Source organism: Mus pahari, chromosome 8 (genome assembly GCF_900095145.1).
Source record: "Mus pahari chromosome 8, PAHARI_EIJ_v1.1, whole genome shotgun sequence".
NCBI lineage: Eukaryota > Metazoa > Chordata > Mammalia > Rodentia > Muridae > Mus > Mus pahari.
The window spans coordinates 66,430,130-66,448,863 of record NC_034597.1 but is presented as its reverse complement, the minus strand read 5'-3'; the positions used below and the strand labels follow the sequence as shown (position 1 = coordinate 66,448,863).

The 18,734-nt window shown below is 38.0% G+C and overlaps 2 protein-coding genes and 1 non-coding gene across 3 annotated transcripts in view; 2 read left to right on the top strand and 1 right to left on the bottom strand.

Moving 5' to 3' along the window:
* Positions 1-18,734, top strand: part of Gtf2f2 (general transcription factor IIF subunit 2) — a 113,423-nt gene that overhangs the window by 33,062 nt on the left and 61,627 nt on the right. The window lies entirely within an intron of this gene.
* Positions 4,597-4,730, top strand: LOC115064583. Its single transcript, XR_003844421.1, has one exon. It is a non-coding gene; the product is annotated as a small nucleolar RNA SNORA5 (small nucleolar RNA).
* Positions 10,121-18,734, bottom strand: part of Kctd4 (potassium channel tetramerization domain containing 4) — a 9,498-nt gene continuing 884 nt past the window's right edge. Inside the window, exon 2 of the mRNA XM_021203491.1 lies at positions 10,121-11,731. Within this exon, the coding sequence (XP_021059150.1) occupies positions 10,760-11,539 (780 nt within the window). The 5' untranslated portion in view covers positions 11,540-11,731 and the 3' untranslated portion in view covers positions 10,121-10,759. The remainder of the gene's footprint in view (positions 11,732-18,734) is intronic.

The window sequence follows — 18,734 nt, the reverse complement described above, 5'->3', positions numbered from 1 at the left end:
AACTCAGAAATCTGCCTGCCTCTGCCTCCCGAGTGCTGGGATTAAAGGCGTGCGCCACCACGTCCCCCGGCTATGATGCATTTTTAAAAAAGAAGGCTTTTGAGATTTCTCTTTGATATTTTACAGTCTCAGGATATATTTTGTGATTAGGTTACTCCTTTCAGTTGCCTGGGATTTATTGAACTTTGTATCTAGTGATTGCTGGTTTTCTTCAATCATAGCACATTTTCAGATATCCCTTTAAGTGTTGCCTCTCCTCTATCCCTTTCTTCCTCCCTCTGAAATCCTGACTGAACAAATGCTTTGAGCAGATGCTCAGCTGTTTGATTATATCTTCTGCATCTCTATTTTGGTGTTTGTTTGTTTGTTTGTTTGCTTTCCCCTCCATGCTGTATACTCTGCAAAATTTATTTTTCCATGTTCTAGCTCACTGGATGATGACTTTTTAATTGTGTCTAGTCAGATATTAAACATATCCAGTGATGTTTAAATGCTATCTGCTGTGCATTTTGTGTTTCTAAGTGTCCGAGCTGATTTACTGTATTCCTCACAGCACAGGTATTTTATTTCATAGTCAGTATTGGAGAATTCCAGTCTCTGACCTCAAAGTTCTTTCCTTCAGAGAGGCTCTTGGGAGCATTACCAGTTGTCATCACTGTTTTAGCAGTTTATTGCTGGGTAAGAAAACACCCCAAAATGGAGCTTAAAATACTGATGCAGTGTTCGCACAAGTGTGTATGCATCCGTCAGACTGGGCAGTCCTCTCTCAACCTGTGGTTTCTAGCCCAACATCTGTATTTAGCATCATAGGTAGGTAGGGTTCTTCAGCTGCAGTTGATTAGCCACTTCTAGTCACAGGGCCAGTCCAATTCAAGAAGGAAACGGTCCCTACATCCCCTTCTTCCTTTCTGATTTCCCCTTCTTTTGTTTGTGGCTACAGATTATTTATCGTAATTCTCCTTCCGTTTTTATTTAAAACTCAGGGGGATTTGGTGGCTAATTATCCTATTGTCATAGTGCCCCAAGAATTCGTGGAGTTGAACACAGCAGTTGTTCTTTGACTTGATAGTCATCTTCCTGAAAAATTGTATCTAAATTGCATCATGAGTAGAATGTGTTAAATTTAGTCCAGTTCATGTTTGGGGCACATAAGTGTTTTATATATTATCTTTAGTGTTTTTCTGAAGTTTAAAATTTTAAAACTAAAATGGGGGAAATGCTCTAGGAGCATTCATTAAATTATTTTGTTTAGTAAATAATTATTTTCTAAATTCATACCAAATTGATTTTTTTTTCTAGTCCAGGCCCTTTAGGAAGCAAGGAATCAGGCAAGATAAGATTCATTGTGCAAGGGTTTCTTAGGAAAATGGATAGACTCCAATCTTATTTTTTCCTTGCTTTACATTTGTTTGTTTAGTGTGGGGGGTGGGGGTGTCCTCAAGGACAGCTTGCAAGATTTGAGTTCTTTCACCATGTGGGCTCTTGGGATCAAACTTGAGTCTTCATACTTCGTGATATGTGCCTTTAACTGCTTACCAAGTTAATTCCACTTCTTGAGACCAGCCATATGCAAGCACAGACAAAGGGGGTTCTTATCTGAGTGTGTGAGGGGGGTGGGAGGGAGTGTATATGTAGTTAGAGATATGTAAATACCTGTGTAGAACTGTGTACGTGCATGTTCGTGTGTGTGAATGTGGAGGTGGAGCAATATATGTGTGGATGTAGAGACCAAAGGTCATCACTAGGTATTTTTCTTATATCTGTCCTTAATTTTTGAAGACAAAGCTATCCTCTCAATAAACAGGAGCTATCTGGTTCAAAGGGGGGTGGGTGTTTCTGCCTTGCCAGCCCTGGCTTTACAGATGCATGCTGCCAGGTGTGGCTTTTTACACATGAGTCCTGGAGATTTGAACTTGGATTCTAATGCTTGCTATTCCTACTGAACTGTCTGTCCAGCCCTGGAAAGGATTATTATTATTGACTATTATCTTCAGAGAATGCCTACTATAGCTTCCATTACTTTGATAAGAGCCATAAAATTATAACTTGACATCCAGTCTGGAGCACTTAAGTCTATGCATTAGACCTGTTTCTTCTTTGTTCCTATATTAGATAGTCACACACACACACACACACACACACACACACACACACACACACACACACACCTCTTTTGCACTGCACGCAGAATTATAGCTTGTTATAAATGTTTATTTTCCAAGCTGTCTGTGCACTTTAGATACTTTGTTGAACAATTGACTGTCTTACTAAACCATACAGCTCTATTTTCTTTCCTCTTACTTAACTGTTTTTATTTCCTTTAGTTCCTGGTTTTAAAATCCAGTTTTTAATATGTATATTTTTGTTAATAATAAGCTATAATCTAACTTCGTCTGTATTAGATCATGAAAAATAATTGTTTTTTCTCAAGTTTTGTTTGTTTCAAAATGGATTGTGTTATTATTTCTACATGTTATACTTGGAAGCTGTCATATAAATTGCCTAAATTGCCAGGCATGGTGGCACACGCCTTTAATCCCAGCACTCGGGGGGCAGAGGCAGGCAGATTTCTGAGTTCAAGGCCAACCTGGTCTACAAAGTGAGTTCCAGGACAGCCAGGGCTATACAGAAAAACCCTGTCTCGGAAAAAAAAAAAAAAATTGTTAAGTTTTTCGTAGTATTTTCTTTAGGTGATTTGAAAAAAAAATCATAATTTTTTTTTCTGTTTAATTCAGAGAGAAAGAGAGAAAATGAATAGATAGATAAGTTGCCAGACTCCTTATCCTTGTCACATGTAGCCATTAAACCCCAAAGTGATAGTCATATACTATGGCATCAGATCTCTTTACACCTCTCCTTCCCTTGACTGGCTGTCATAATAAGGGAAGAGTTACTCCTTTCAAATAGTGGCAACTTGAAATTTATTGGCCTATTCACAGTAGCTTAGTTTCTTTTCCTATCAGTGTGGCAAAATACTCTCAACAAGAAATCACTTTAAAGGAAGAAGAGTTTATTTTATTTAGCTATTTTAGTTCACTGTGCATACTCCATAGTGGTGAGGAAGATAACAAAAGCTTGAAGCAGCTGGTAGTATCACATCTACAATCAAGAAGCAGAGAGGGATAAAGCATTATAATTACCTTTCTTCTCCATTTGCACAGTCCAGGATCCTGGCTAGCGAGTGGTGCCACCCACAGTGGACAGTTCTCCCCACCTCAATATAATAAAAATAATTCTCTGCAGGTAGAGCCAGAAGCCCATCTCCCAAATGACCTTAGATTCTGTCAAGTTGACAATTAACACTAACCATCAGACAATAGAGCAGAGTGAAAAGACTTAGTTTTAAAAAAAAAAAAAAAGGAACCCTTTGGGGATTCTCTGAATGAATAATCATACTTTAACTGTGTATTCTACTCATGCATGGACATTATTTTTTCCAATGCTCTTAAAAACAATTTTAGGTGGACTGTTTTACTTCTAATTGTCTTGCTGATACTGTTTCAAAAATGGAGTAGACCTAAGAAACAGCTTTCTACTTTTTAAGGAGAAAGAGAGAATGTAGGTAGGGGGTGTGTGCATTGAAGTCGAGAGTTGACTTTAGAGTTCTTGTTATTTGCTGTGGCTTGCTCCTTGCCTCAGTTACTTCATTTTTAAACTGAAGGTAGAATTGGCTAGCACAGTGGCATTTTCTTCTGCTTTAAAAAAGATCTCATTTTCATCAAGCAGTGGTGATTCAGACCTTTAATCCCAATACTCTGGAGGCATAGGCAGGCCAATCTCTGAGTTCAAGGCCACTCTGGTCTACACAGCAAGTTCTAGGACATCCAGGGCTACAAAGAGAAACTTGAAAAACCAAAATAACAAAAAATCCCTTTGTTTTCATATCTTATTACCTTATATCCGTATGTTACTCTTCTATATATGTAATAGCCCATGGTAATGTGGGCTAGAATTTTGGACAGGCAAGAATGAAGACAATTTCAAATAAGTGTCTGTTGTAGATGTTTTAAAAACATGGGCCTAAAAAATGAATTTTTTTGGAATGTGTCAATTTACAACAAAATGTCATAGTGATCTACCTTGTTGTAAGGTAAGGTTTGTGTGTGTCCAGTGGGCACTCTTGTCAAGCTTTATTCTCTAAGATTTTATAGAACTGGTGTGAACTACACTACTAAGCCCTGAGCTCTTCAGAATGACAGCATTGTCCAGTCTTCATTGTGACTTGCTGATTCAAGAAAAGCAAGGTGGTTAGAAGCTAAAGGAGCCTGGGTATAAGGGCTTATCTCAGCTTTCACTCGTCTTTGTTCATGTCTTCCATTTCTTAATCTCTCTAATTTCAAGATGTTTTTTGTTCCTAGTGGTCTCTGTATAGATACTTATCTTTTGGGCAGCTTTAAAATAAGGCTTTTAAAACAATAGTTTTATGTTTTATTTTATAGATGATTGTATATATTTAGAAGTAACTTAAAAGAGAACTCACTAACCTGGAGGTGAGTGCGTGCTTACATCCTAAACACATTCCAGCCATTACCCCTACCCTCTCCCAGCCCCCAACCCCCTTCTCCTTTGCCTACATTTTGAAAAACACTACCTGGTTGCAGTCGAGTCAAATTCAGCTTCCATCCTTTCATGGTGGGTGCTGGCCCGGATGGCTGCCACAGCAAGCTCTGCTGCTCATGGGCCCTGCTCTCTGTATTGGGACCTAGGGATAAGGTTGGCTGCAGACAAAAGCAAAAACAAAAAGACCCAAAATACTGCCGGGAGCCAGCAAATTGGCTTACTGGGTAAATACATCAGCTGCCAAGCATGAGATCTGAGTTCAACCCAGGACCTACACGATAGAGTACTGATTCATATCACACACGCGGGCACGTGCGCGCACGCGCAAGCACACACACACACACACACACACACACAAATAAATAAGTAAAATGCAATAATAATTTTAAAATCCTGTATAGATTTTATTATCAAGGTCCTGGTATTTTTATAGGTACAACATCTAAATGTCTCTATGTTCTTTGTTCTTGATGTTTTTGTTGACATTACTGGAAGGAAATGCCTAATTGTTTGAATCATTTACTACAACTCGAACTCAGAAATCTGCCTGCCTCTGCCTCCCGAGTGCTGGGATTAAAGGCGTGCACCACCACGCCCGGCTAAGATAACTGAATTTTCTATACTAATCTCAGTGTGGTGTTTTCTGCTGATTTGTAACAGACACACATAGGTCATGAGTTCCTAATAGTTGTGGGGGTTTTGGGGTTTTTTGTTGTTTGGTAAGCTGGCCCTACTAACGTGCCTAGTTTTAAAACATGTTAACTCTAATTAATAATGTACACTTTAAAGTGTTTTCATAACAAAAAGATATGAGGTAGTACATACTATAATTAGTTGTTAGTCATTCCACAGTGCTCACATATTTCAAAACATCATGTCATATGCCATATTTTTTATCAACTAAAAATATAAAACTTTGTTTAATATATTACATGTGTGGAAAAGTAAAAAAAAAAATGGTTTATCAAAATGTAAGATGGCAGTATCTTCAGTCATAATTATTAAAAATTCATTAAATGATATACCTAAAGTAAATGTGAAATCATTTCTGTAAAACTAAATTAAATGATGAAAGATTTAAATTCAAGGAAGTATTGAGATTAAAATTATTTATTCAGCATTTCTTAAGAATTCTAAAAAAAGTTAATGAACATCTGTTACAAGGAAGTAAAATCAATGGGGTGTAATTAAGACTAAATTAATAGGCTAGCTCAGTCTCACACTTTAATGTAGAAGAACTTGTGCTTTATATCCTGAAAGATATTAATCAAAATTACTTACGTAAAGTTGAGGCTTGCCTCAAAAAGGAATTTCTAAAAATTAAGTAGATCTTTATAGATAATTATTAAGAATTGTTTTGCAATGTGACCAGATGTATTAGGGTCCTGCACCAGTACAACTAGTACAGTTGAAAAGACCTGTCGTGGTGTTGTGAAGATACACGGTGGAGTTGCCCCATTCTTTGGTATCTAATAGACTTCCCATTTTGTTTTTGTTCTTTAATGTCTAATTCAGTATTTCACATATATAATACCTAAGCTGTACACACATACACTTGCCCCCCCCCACACACACACACACCCTGCTGCCAGTGCTGGAGATCAAACCCAGCAGGGACTTGCTTATGCTAGGCAAGCCCTCTGCCAGGGTCATCTTCAATCCAGGTTGTGGGCATTTTATTTTGATAGAGGAGTTTAGTTAAATATAGATAACTTAAAATAGCATTCAGGATACAGTTAAGTTTAACCAATTATGTATTTTTGTCAAGAAAAGATTAATGTTACCACTTCTTCACAAATTATTTCAGGTGAATTTAGATTTCATCTTAGATATATCTCTGTGCCCAGCAAGTGCTTATTTAACATTTCCCCCTTGGTTTGTTTACCAAGCAAATGAATTTTAATAGTAGCTTAAACAGAATATGATTAGGAAGCCAGCTACAGAAGTCGTGTGTTTCGGGGCTGTACACATACATTCACCGAGTTACAGGCTCTGTCGGATGGTCTGTGTTAAATCTCATTCACCGAGTTACAGGCTCTGTCGGATGGTCTGTGTTAAATCTCTGCTTACAAGCAATAACCATTATGACTCAGACACTAATTTTAACCTCAGTCAACATCTTGTATTGTGAGGTATTTACTCATAACTCATTAAATAGGCTTAGCTTTTAGATTGCTTTATCTTCTGTATCGTTCTGACTGATTTTAAAATTGCTAATAAAATGCTAGCTTATTTTGTTGTAAATTTTTACATAGAACTAGAAAGTCTGAAGAGAATCATGTGTTTTTAATAATTAAATGAAGTCTTTTTTGTATGTTTTGGTCTTAAAATAACTCACTTTATTGCATAAGAAAGTGTATGTTTATTAAAAGATTTGTGCTCCGTTTATGTCTAAGTCAGAAGCATAACTTAGGTGCAGCCCTGCACATCACATGGTTGACGCTTGTGACTTGGAGAATGTCCTTGCACTGGGTAAGGTTATTAACACTTTTCCTGAAAGGCTGAAATAGAAGTGCTTTACATACAACGCACACTTTAAACTTCCTCATGAAGAGGTTAAAAGTTTGAAAAGATTTATTGACTTACCATCCTCTAAGCCAGTTTGTAGAAGTTAATAGAATCTCATTCCAGAACTCAAGAGAATTTTATTTGAGCATATTTTGCTCATAAGGAAAATAGGTTTTCATAATACAGCTAATGCAGGCTCTAAATGATTAACCTTTTCAGCGAATCTAATATGTAAAAAATGTAGATTCATAAATAGACAAATTTCGGTGTTCTTTAGTCTGAGATGGATGACTCACCTCATGTTCTTTAAATGACGTGACATTAAAAATGTTATTTCCTTAAAAAAGTTATTTGATATTCCAAAATTTCAATTTTTCATTTTTTAGAATACTTGCATTATGAAAGTGTATAAGTAAGACAGACAGTATCTGGTATTTTGTATTCACGTTGAGTTATGAATGTAAATGTCTGTTCTGTGCCAAGTTCTAGGCTAGGTACTGAGGGTCTGAGTGGTCCGACTCGAAGGAACATTCAGTGCTGCAGCTGGAACCACTAAACCTGGGCTGTGGACCTTGGCTTCCTGCTCACTGTGTGGGAAATAGAGAGGGATTCTTAACCTTTCTTTCTCTGTCATCTGTAAGAAGATGAGGACTGTCCTTTTGCCTGAGGATTAAATTGAGATATCTAGCTTGATACTTGCATACAATAAACACCTCAAGGCTGCCCTGGTCACTCATCCCTGTAACCCAGCTCTAGGAAGCTCAAGGTAGGAGGGTCATCAGGATTTTGAGGCCAGCCTAGCCCAGGGTAAGACCCTGCCTCAAAACGAAACCAGACAACAAGAACTTAATGAATGTTACCTTTTTATTAGTAGTGTCTTAATAGTAGCACTTAAGATTTCAGAGAAACACTGGAACAAGCTTATTTGATATTTTCATCTTTAGGCCGGGATAGAGTCATCTGCTTTTTATTATTTGAGGACTTATGTTTCATTCATTCTTCATGCTACACAGACACATTTTACAATACAGCAGAAAGCCATAAGTACATACTTGTTTTTCATATTTTAAAGTTGGGTGCAAGAGTCACTGCATGAGCTAGGTCCAAATACAGGCAAATGTATGTGCAGATCCTGGAAGTGTGGTAAACAACCTTTACCACCTTTTTTAAGAGGTAAAGAGACACTGATGCGTTCTTTATACCATTTACTTATGAGAAAGAAACTACACAGTCATTGAAACAGAACTGTCAGGGAAGCTTTGCTCTTAGCCTGTTGGAAGATATCAAGATATCTTAGAGAGATCCCTGTAAATGTTTTAGAAGACTAAAAAATTTAAAACTAGACATTTTCCGCATACCTACAACACATTTAGGCACTTGAATCTGTAAATACAGTTAATTTTTAATTTACAAAGATGCATTTCCTATCGACTACTAATGGTTGTAGATCAGTATGGTGCTTAAACTTTGAGGGCTTAAATCCAGATGTGAATATTCATTTAAAGAGCCACATAAACATGCATCAGATTCCTTTGGTAGTTCATAACAACAGTAATAAATTTTGTTATGAAAAACTAAATTCCCTTTTGAAATCATGGGAAGCCTTTCTTGCAGTTCTGAGACTGGTTCAGCTGCATCTCTAGTAACACATCATGTCAGTACATCTTTATTATCTGCACTGAAATCTTGGTAGAGAAAAAACTTGACTCTGACATTTAATCACTACCAATTTTTTTTCATTACCAAATCCAAATGCCAAGAAAAAGTCAGCCCCAGTCTGGGGAGGCATATAAACAGTTGAATAGCAGCCACTGGCAATTGTACATTTAAAAAAAAAAAACTGTTTCAATAGTTCCTTTAAGTCCTGAGTAAGCCATTTAGAGTTCAAGCAAATTTGGTACATAATGCAGAGCATTTTTTTCTTAATGTAACATCTGAGAAAGGGTGTAGTTGACATTGAGTGTTGTTTTAGTATAAATCTTTGAAGGACTTTGTTTGCACAGTATCTTTAAAAGGATTTTTTAGTCTGTATAGGCAACTTTTATATTACCTTAGATTTTGTAAGTAAAAGTCAGTTATAGTTAATAATAATAAATATTGAGCCTTATTCTAAATTTTATGTGTAACCAAAATGTTATAATATATGATTAACTATTTAAACTCAGCCAAGATAATCAACAGGTTATTTGGTTTATTTAATAAGGTTGGATTATAGTTGTTAGTTTCAATGATTGCTTCCCTGTATTTTTGTTTAGTTTAGTTTGTTTTGTTTTGTTTTTTGCCTTGCCTTTTTTGAGATAGAGCCTCATATAGTAACCCTTGCTGGCCTCAAGCATATATTAATCCTCCTGCCTCAGCTGGAAGGATTCAAACATGAATCACCACTTCCAGCTTGTTTATTTTAAATTTAAGACAAGTTGTTCTTAGAAACCATTAGGAATGATGTAGGTGAAACTATAGGAATGATGTTGGTGCTCTTTGCAACGTAAGTGGGCACTCACATTTAGAGTTTAACTGGGAGAATAGTCCTTAAACAGTCATTCATAAAATAAAGTTTAAAATTTCTGTAAATGTTAGCATGAAATAGAAAAAATCAGCACAACTCTGTGACTTTGAGATTTAGCATCAGAACAGATATTTTTAGTGTAGCATAACAAGGAAATTGAGTAGTTGGTGGTAGTGACTTTGTTAGGTTTTAGTATGAAAATTTGAAGGACTTTTATTACATAATAGATTTTTAAAAGATCAGTAAAGTTCTTCTCTAAGAGTGTTGTTAAATAATGTTCATTTAACATTTTGAGTTTGAAAAGTGAGCATAGAGTGATTGTGAAATAGGCTCTTCCATTCTCACACCATGCACTCAGCTGGGACCAAGCCACCCATGCTGGGCTGTACTGGAAAGTACAGTGGCTAATTTTTGTCCCTTGCTGACCAGCAAGGTGCTATAGCCTGACAGTTACGAATGCAGAATACCGTGCACAATCATCAAGTGGTACTATTCGTTTTTAAAGTGACACATGTAACTTTTATTGCAATCATTAATACAAGCAAAGAAGCTAGCAATGCTTTTATTTATTTTTTACTGTTATCAAGCAGTTTCCTAGAAATTTTCAGCAAAATATCAATTTAGCCATAATTCTAGTATGAAATACAGGAGCTATAATAAAGCTTTGGGTGCCTGCTATTTTAAAAGTCAAATCAGTAGCTCGAGTGTGTTTTACAGTCCCATTTTGATTCACTGTTACCCCTGCTTTAGGTAGCTCTGTACATTTATTTTGCTTTCCATGTTTATTTTTATAAACCAGTTCATCTTCTTCGTGGATTTTTGCTCTTAAGTAGAAAAGATTTTGAATCATATGCTGTTAGCATTTGCTATAGTGAATGATAGATGAAGTACCCAAGACATTCTCAGTGAAAGACAGCTTAAAGGGGAAAAAATAAATAGCAAAAGCATTGTCTTTATTTACAGTTTAGAAGATCACAGCTTCACTGTCGGTGGAAATGTGACGGCAGAACACCCCAGAGAAGGACATCTTTAGTGATAGATTTACATACCGTTAGCTCACAGTATTTGATTAGCAGCCGGGCTCTGGACTAGCTGGCTGGGCACGTTGTTTGGGATGCCTTTGATTCTGTGGCTTCTGAAGCTTGCTGGCTGCATGCTTGTTGCCTTTGTTCATGAGACAGGTAATTACTTGATAAAATGAAGTGCATCGCTGTGAACAATTGACCCTTTGGAGCAGTCCAGGCTAGTCAGCAGTCTAAACCCACATTTTAAAGCCATCATTATGGCCTCAAACTTAAGAGTTTCCAAGGTGCAGACAAAGGTGTTGTCTTCCTTTAGTACAAGTCGAGTGCCATTCTCAGACTTGATGAAGTATTTGAATTGAATGATATTTGACGACACAGAAAACTCCTCTGGAAACCCATCCAGCCTGCTTTTGGATACCAGAACAATGCGAGATTTTATTTTTGATATGAAATCAGGAGCATTACAGAAGATTCTCAGTCCTTGTGAACGATCATGATTATCTGTTATTTCCAAGAAAGTAGTCTCTCGGGGGGTCAGCTGTTCTTTTTCCCACCTGGATTTCACCTCCTCCGCCAGCCCCTTTAGCTGGAAGAATTCCGCTTCTTGAGCAAGAAGTTGATTTTCTCGAAATCCTTCGGGCAGTAGAAGTTCTCCATTTCGTAGGAAGTTTAGGACATGCCTGAAGAGAAGCCCATCCCTGTCTATGAAGTAATGGCCATCAGCATCAAATGGACAGAGGATTTTCCCATTTACGATACCTTCAAGGAAAGTGTCTGGGTACTTGGTCAGTGTCTGCTTTTGAGTGATATATAAATACCCTCCAACGTTAAGGGTCATCAGTGTGGATTTGCAGTTCTTGCCTTGCTCAGCATCCTCCACGCTGTTGTGCCTCCCTTCGTACTCCCTTTCCTTTTCTCTTCTGATTATTTTACGCTCCATTTTCAAGATGCTATTTCAGCTTGTTCTTCTTGGCTTGGAGATTTTTTTTTCTTTTAAAAAGGAAACACTACCACACAAGCACGCCTTTATTCCGTCTCAGCCTGGCGATGCAATGAAATGCTGGTAGCACCGCCTGCGCTGGCAGCTGGGTTTTGCAGTAGGTGGCGTGTCAGCTATGCTTGCAGGAGCTTTCTGGAGTAAGACAGAAAAGAGAATTTGCATTTAACTGTATCAGGGAAGGGATTTGTTACAAAAGGATTTCTATGTCTGTTTTTTTAGTAAATGAGACTTATTCAGAGTAAATTGACTTTCCTCTAACAGTTAAACTGCCACTCCACTTTAATTCCCAGGTAAATAAGAATTTCTGTCTATTTCTAAAGGTCTAAGTAATTGCTTAGGCTAAGTCATTAGACTAATACTGAGTTACACTGTCACCTTTTGGAAATAGAATGTGTTGCACTGGTATTATTTCAAATAAATCATAGTAGGAATCGTAAGGTGAAAGAAGCTAGCATATAGATTTTTTTTTCCTATAAAAGTATAGTGTTTGCAGTGTTGTAGACCCAGGCAAAAGTATTTAGGCTTGCTGTTGTGACGTTGCATTTGAATTTAGTTGAATTTGTATGTGTTTTGGATTTGGGTTTCTTTGTTAAATGAGAAGTTGTTTCCATAACTTCTTTTCATAAAAGGTTGTTTATTTACTTATTTTTTACTAAAGGGTTGAGAAAAGTCATGTAGACTGGCTTTGTAGTATTCATTCACATTTTATTAGTTACGATTTCCTGTAGGAAGTCCATGAGCTCGTTTTACCCTGCTTCACTGCTACAGAGAATACTGTAGCCATGTACATTCAGGGAGAAAGATGATTCTATATGCCTACTCAGTTATAGTGTTGTGGGCAAGTTTGGGTTTGCTTGTTGTTTCACAGAGAGTAGCATGCCCTGGCCCTTCATCCTTAAAATTGCCTTCCAGGGCATTTTAGGATTCTGAGCTTCTTCTTCTAGAATCAGAGCCCCAGAGATAAGAAATCTGGGTGTATTTCCAGTGTGTATTACTTGAGCAACCTGTCTACTAAGTTACCCTGAGGAGCTCTGGTGTAAGGGTTTGGCTTTTATATGAAAGTGACTTATATTTCTGTTGAGTTAATGTTACTTTAAAATTACGTATATCTTGTTAAAGGTATTAAAATGGGCTCTCTTTTTAAAACACCCAACTTTTATGTTCTGTAAATAGGATTAAGTTTTCATTAGATATTTTTAAACTATATATTCTTATAGCAGATTATGAATTTAACATTTAATACTGAGGTTTTCAAAAAATGAATTGAAATTGGGCTAGAAATCTAAGGCACAATAATTTGAAAAGATGAGATTCAACTTCTTTACCAAAGATGAAATTTCATTCCAGAGAGCTTTTAGTGTTTTACCTGGGTTTTGCAACTTGCTTTGATAGAACCATAAACCAATGCCTCCCTCTCAGCCCTTTAGCATTTAAGAAGAATGTGCTCTTACATTCTGATGGAGGGTGTGTGTGTGTGTGTGTGTGTGTGTGTGTGTGTGTGTGTGTGTGTGTGTTAGAATGAAGTTTTACTATGGGTGTGACTTATTTTAAGAACTGAATAGTTAGTTGGGTGGAAGGTACCAGTTCGGAAATCATGGAGTTTTTGTTACAAGTGATTGACATCAGCAAGAGCATAATAGTTCATAGATATGAACAGTCTTCTCCTTGTGAACTAATAGGACCGATGCAATATGATTGTATTTTAGGGATAGATTTTCTGGCATAACTCAGCTTCCTTGATCTGTCTGTAGATGCCTTCATGGGACAGCCCTAATGTTGTTGTTTCATTAGAATAAACTTCCACTGGGGGGGGGGTGAGCAGGTAGAACAGGCAGGTTTACTATCTTCAGAATTTCAGCACCACTGATAATCTGTTTCTTCAGTCTTGCCTGTTGTATTGTGTTATTTTGTTTTATTTATTTGTTGACATGGGATCTCACTGTAGCCTAGCCTGTCCTCAGAGTCTTGATAATTTCCCTTCTTCAGCCTCTTCAGTGTTAGGATTCCAGGTGTGAGACACCTAACCTAGTTTATAGGCTTACAGCGATACAGTCTGAGACTTCCTCACTCTCAACTTCACTACCGTGTGCTTTGCTTCTGTATATGTGTCGTGCATGATTTGCTTGCCAGCTATGGCTGCCACTGGTCATGTGACTGAAGCCTTCTCATGGTACCTTACTAAAAGGGATGTGAATCCACAGGACTTCCCTTTTGTGTCTTGTCTACTGTCTAGCATCTTAAGAAAGGAAACTGACATCTAATACATGCCACCTCATCCATATCACTGCCATTTCAGCCACATGATTGCCTTCATGGAGTTACAGGCTTCCATTGATTATTGCTGTGTGTGTGGTCCACTTGCCAGCTTGGCTTGTGTGGAGTTCTATTTATCTGTGATGGATGCTTATTGCAGGTAGTCAGTTAGCTCTAAACCTATGTAATAGTGCTAGTGACAATATCAGAGATAGTTCCTGTTTATTTGACTTTGTTTCTCTGCCTCACTACATGTACAAAGTAGAATTATGCAGTCCAGCAATTCTATCACAAAAGCCTAAGCCATGCATCAAAGATTGACTTTGACCACCAACTAAAGAGTATCTCATCTAACTTTGTAGTCAGGAAGGCATCATTGTAAAAAGCAGAAGCCCTGATTTCCTTATACCCTTAGTTTTTTGTAAGAGTTGGAACACACTTGATATGGTAATATTTGCATGCACTTATCTGCAGCTTCCAGAAGTTGAGGCCAGAAGATCCTGAGTTCAAGGCTATCCTAGGCTACATAGTAATGTCCCATTTCAAAATAAATTTAAAGAAAAAAAAAAGGAAAACAACATAGATAACCTCTTAAACACCATAATCACGAACCTTACAAAAAGAGCCCCTCAGCAGCTTTGAGAATTTAAATCAGTCCCTCATTTGAGCGTTTCCTATAGTTAGGCCCAATCCAATGCCTAACCAACTTGTGGGAATACTTCCCATTATGAGGTAGGTAATGCTCATCTACTGTCTGTAAAAGGCAGAATTTATTCAAATCTAATAATGGAAGGAATTTCCATCTTTTCTACCAACTCTTAATGGGAAGTGATTGGACAGAACACAATTAAAATATATGCAGGCTCTGTATGTTGTACTATGAGAGACACTCCCTCCTGATTGACAGCTACAGGAAGAGACTAATGTCCCCAGACTCAGCAGATCCCTCTTCTGTGAGGTCCCAACACTGCATTTCAGGGAACAGCGGTGGTTTTAGGAGCTTCCATTAACAGAAAGACACCTTGTCTTCACATTCTGTATCCCTGTCAGAACTTTCGCTTGTTTTCACATTTGCTTGTATTGCTCTCTCCTTTGAAATGGCGAGTTCCGTGACTTTAGAAAGAAAAGTGAAAACAACTAGGGCTGTCAATCTGTGCTTGATCGTCGGTTCCTCTCTGACCTCGACTCCCACTCTGTTTCCAGTGTATTGATCTGTGCTTTGACTTCACTGCTTTTACAAGCTGAGTTTCTCATTTGCCGTGTGACTTGTTTCTTCATAGTCCCCCGTTAAAGCATTGGCTGTGAGCAGCATTCATACTGCTTGATACTCCCTATGCATATTTTGTTAGCCTTTTTGTTTATTAAAAAAATAAAACACCACTGAATAAAAAAATTTTCATGTGAGTCTAGTTCTGTTTGCATGTCAAGTTTAGTTGTGTTTGAAATACAAAATAGCATTGGCTGTTTCCTCTGGACAGACTAGTACTGACACAAGTACAGTGTCAGCTAACTGACCACAGCATCACTCACACTGCATAGGACCTGAATCTTCCTGGAACTCACTGGGCACAATCTCTGGCCAGAGAAGCAAGTGAATGAATGTGCCATTCATGCCTCTGTTGCTGCCTCTCCATAGAAGCTGAGGCCTGTGGCTACAGTGGCAGTTTTTTTTTTTTTTTTTTTTTTTTTTATCTATTTAAGGGTACAGAAAACAAGAGTGTTCTATCAGAAAAGCAAATAAAAATGATAGACGGGCTGAGAAGTTCAGGTAAAATTCCACTCCACAGTCTTGCTGTTTTGCTACAGAGACAGTCTTTACAACTGGAACTCTTCATTCCTGCTTTGTAGACTTTGTAGATGACATTTTCAGTAACACTTATATTTTATAAGTAGTTAGACTTTATAAGTTTTATAAGAAGTTAGACTTTAAAATTATTGTTTAGTCAAGAATTTGTTTTGTTCTAATTTGTATTTATCTAACTTTCTGTCTTTATTTCTTTACTTCTTTATTTCTTTGGTATGTGATGTGTGTGGGCATACAAGCTGTGACCTACACATACCACAAACCAAATAAATAAACAGGACAATTGTGGGACTCTGTTCTCTTCTTCCGTCCTGTGATCCTGCAAATTAAACTTAGCTCATCAAGCTTAGTGGCCAGCACCTTTACCTGCTGGGGCATCTGGCCAGCCCTGTGTTGGTTTTTAATTGTGGCCACTTGAAACTTTTTTTTTTAAAGATTTATTTATTTATTATTATATGTAAGTACACTGTAGCTGTTTTCAGACACTCCAGAAGAGGGTGTCAGATCTTGTTACGGATGGTTATGAGCCACCATGTGGTTGCTGGGATTTGAACTCCGGACCTTCAGAAGAGCAGTCGAGTGCTCTTACTCACTGAGCCATCTCACCAGCCCCGAAACTTTTATTTTACCTAGATTAGCAAAGCATCTGTCAGCTCTCACATCAGCTCTAGAATTATAACATTGTACAAAACTCATTTTTGTGGTTCTGTGGCAAAGTAGAACTTTACTGTTTGGAGGGAGAGTAGGTAACATATTAATAACCATGTCTAATCTCTGAATGAATGAATGAATGAATGAATGAATGAATGAATGAATGAATGGTGTGATTTTGAAAACCTTCATAAAGTTTGTGGGTAGTAGACTAGGGATGGAGAAGTCTCACTTTTTTTTTTTTTACATTTAACATTTCTAAAATTGTCTTAGTCATTGGCTTGCCAAAAATTAATGCCAGCATTTTGTTTCCTTAGCGATACATTACATAATGATGACTTTGGAATTGATGTCATTTTTAAGCAATTCTGAGATGCTCCTTTCATGTGTCAGGAAATAAAGACAGAATGTTTGGGGAAAGGGAATGAAAGAGGGAGATGCTGAAGAAAGGTAAGGTGGCTGCTGAATACTAAATTAGTAAGAGCTGTGCACCACCACACTGCCACACACCACAGCTAAAGCAGGCTCCTGGGGAGTCCAGCATGTTGTTGGGGCACTCCAGCAGGTGCTGTGAACCAGCCCCCATAAAAACCACCAATGCTCTGAGGAAGGGGTCATATCTTTTGTTTTCAGGAAGGGTTTCTCTTCATAGCTCTAGTTGTCCTCAAACCCTAGAACTTGGGAATCTGCTGGGATTAAAGGCAGGTGCTACCAAGTCCTGCGAAGAAGGGTTCTAGATGTAAAGGAATGGGTTTTGTTGCTTGTTTGGGTGTTTGGTTCCCTGGTTGTTTAAGAAGGAAGAGGGTTCTTTTTGCTCATAGTTACACGGGTTTTCAGTCTGTGGTTGGCTAACTCTGCTCTTTGGGACAAGGTGAGGCAGAGAGCTTGCCTCATGGCAGCCAAGAATCTGGGCTCTTGAAGGAAAAGAGGTCTAATCCCTGGAGTTGGAAGCACTTTTTTTTTGAGACAGGGTTTCTCTATATAGCCTTGGCTGCCCTGGACTTTCCTCTGAGATTTGCCTGTTTCTGCCTCCCCAGTGCTGGGATTACAGTTGTGCACCACTACTGCACTGGTGGAAAAACTCTTAATAGTATCTTGAAAATCATAAAGAACTCAATTGCTGTTACAGTAAAGAAAAGAGTTCTTTTGGGCTAGCGAGATGGCTTGGCAGACAGAGCCCTCTGCTCTTCCAGAAGAGCCAGGTTCGATTCCCAGCACCCACATGATGGATAGTAACTAGCTTTAACCCTAATAACAGAGAATCCAGTGCCCTCTTTGGTCTTCCAAGGGCACTGTGTGAATGTGTTACACATACCTCAGTACAGACAAAACATTCATACATTGGTAAGTACAATTTTTGAAAAAGAGAGGACAAAAATTATTAAAGGTTAGCTTAAGAGAACATGAATCAGATTTAATGATGTGCTAAACTCTATAATTTCAAATATAGCTCCTAAAGCTAGATAATATCCTTTAATCAGGGCCTAATTCAAACCACAGCTTGAGTGTTCATAAAAGTTTAAATCTGAAATCCAGAGTGGGTTTTGAAGGTTTTTGCCTTGTAGATTTTTGAACTAGGGATGCTTAACTGGTAGAGCCTACACAAATATTTCAAATCTATAAAAGTTCACTTCTGTGAACACTTCTGTCCCCAAGTATTTGACCACAAATACTCAGCCTGTCCTGTATTACAATGCCTTTTATGCCCCCTTTATTACAACATAGTATTCCTGCATATAAAAACAGAATTTCTTTTCTAAGTCTATTTTATTTATAGATTTAACTTGCCTTATATGTGTGTCAAGTGCACACAGATGTGTATTTACATGTATCGGGTACATTTGTGTACATACAGATAAATAAAGACCAGAGATTGGTGCTGGGTCTTTCTGTTGCCCTGCTTTGTTTACTGATGCACTGAACCTGAGCTTACCAATTGGGCTAGAATAGCCAAATGGCTTGCCCCTGGTGCCTCCTGTCTGTGCTTCCTGAGGGCTGAAATTACAGGCAGGCAACTGTGCCCACCTGACTTGGAGTGTGTGTGTGTGTGTGTGTATATATATACATGTGTACATGCACACATGTATGTGTGGATTTAAATACCTTGGGTCATATGTGGGGCACAGAGGACCACCTCAGATGTTTGTCCTTGCTTTCTGTATTGTAAAGAGTTTCTTTTCACCGTTCACACTGTGTACACCAGGTTAGCTGGCCCTTGAGCTTCTGGGGATTCTCCTCCCATCTTGCTTAGGATAGTTAGGATTATAGACATAGACAGCTTTTCTCTAGTTTTTCTCGGGGTCTGGGTTTAAACTCAGCTCTTCATACTTGCATGGCAAGCGTTTTCCTCCACTGAACCTCCATTGTGTGTGTGTGTGTGTGTGTGTGTGTGTGTGTGTGTGTGTGTGTGTGTGTGTGTGTGTGTGT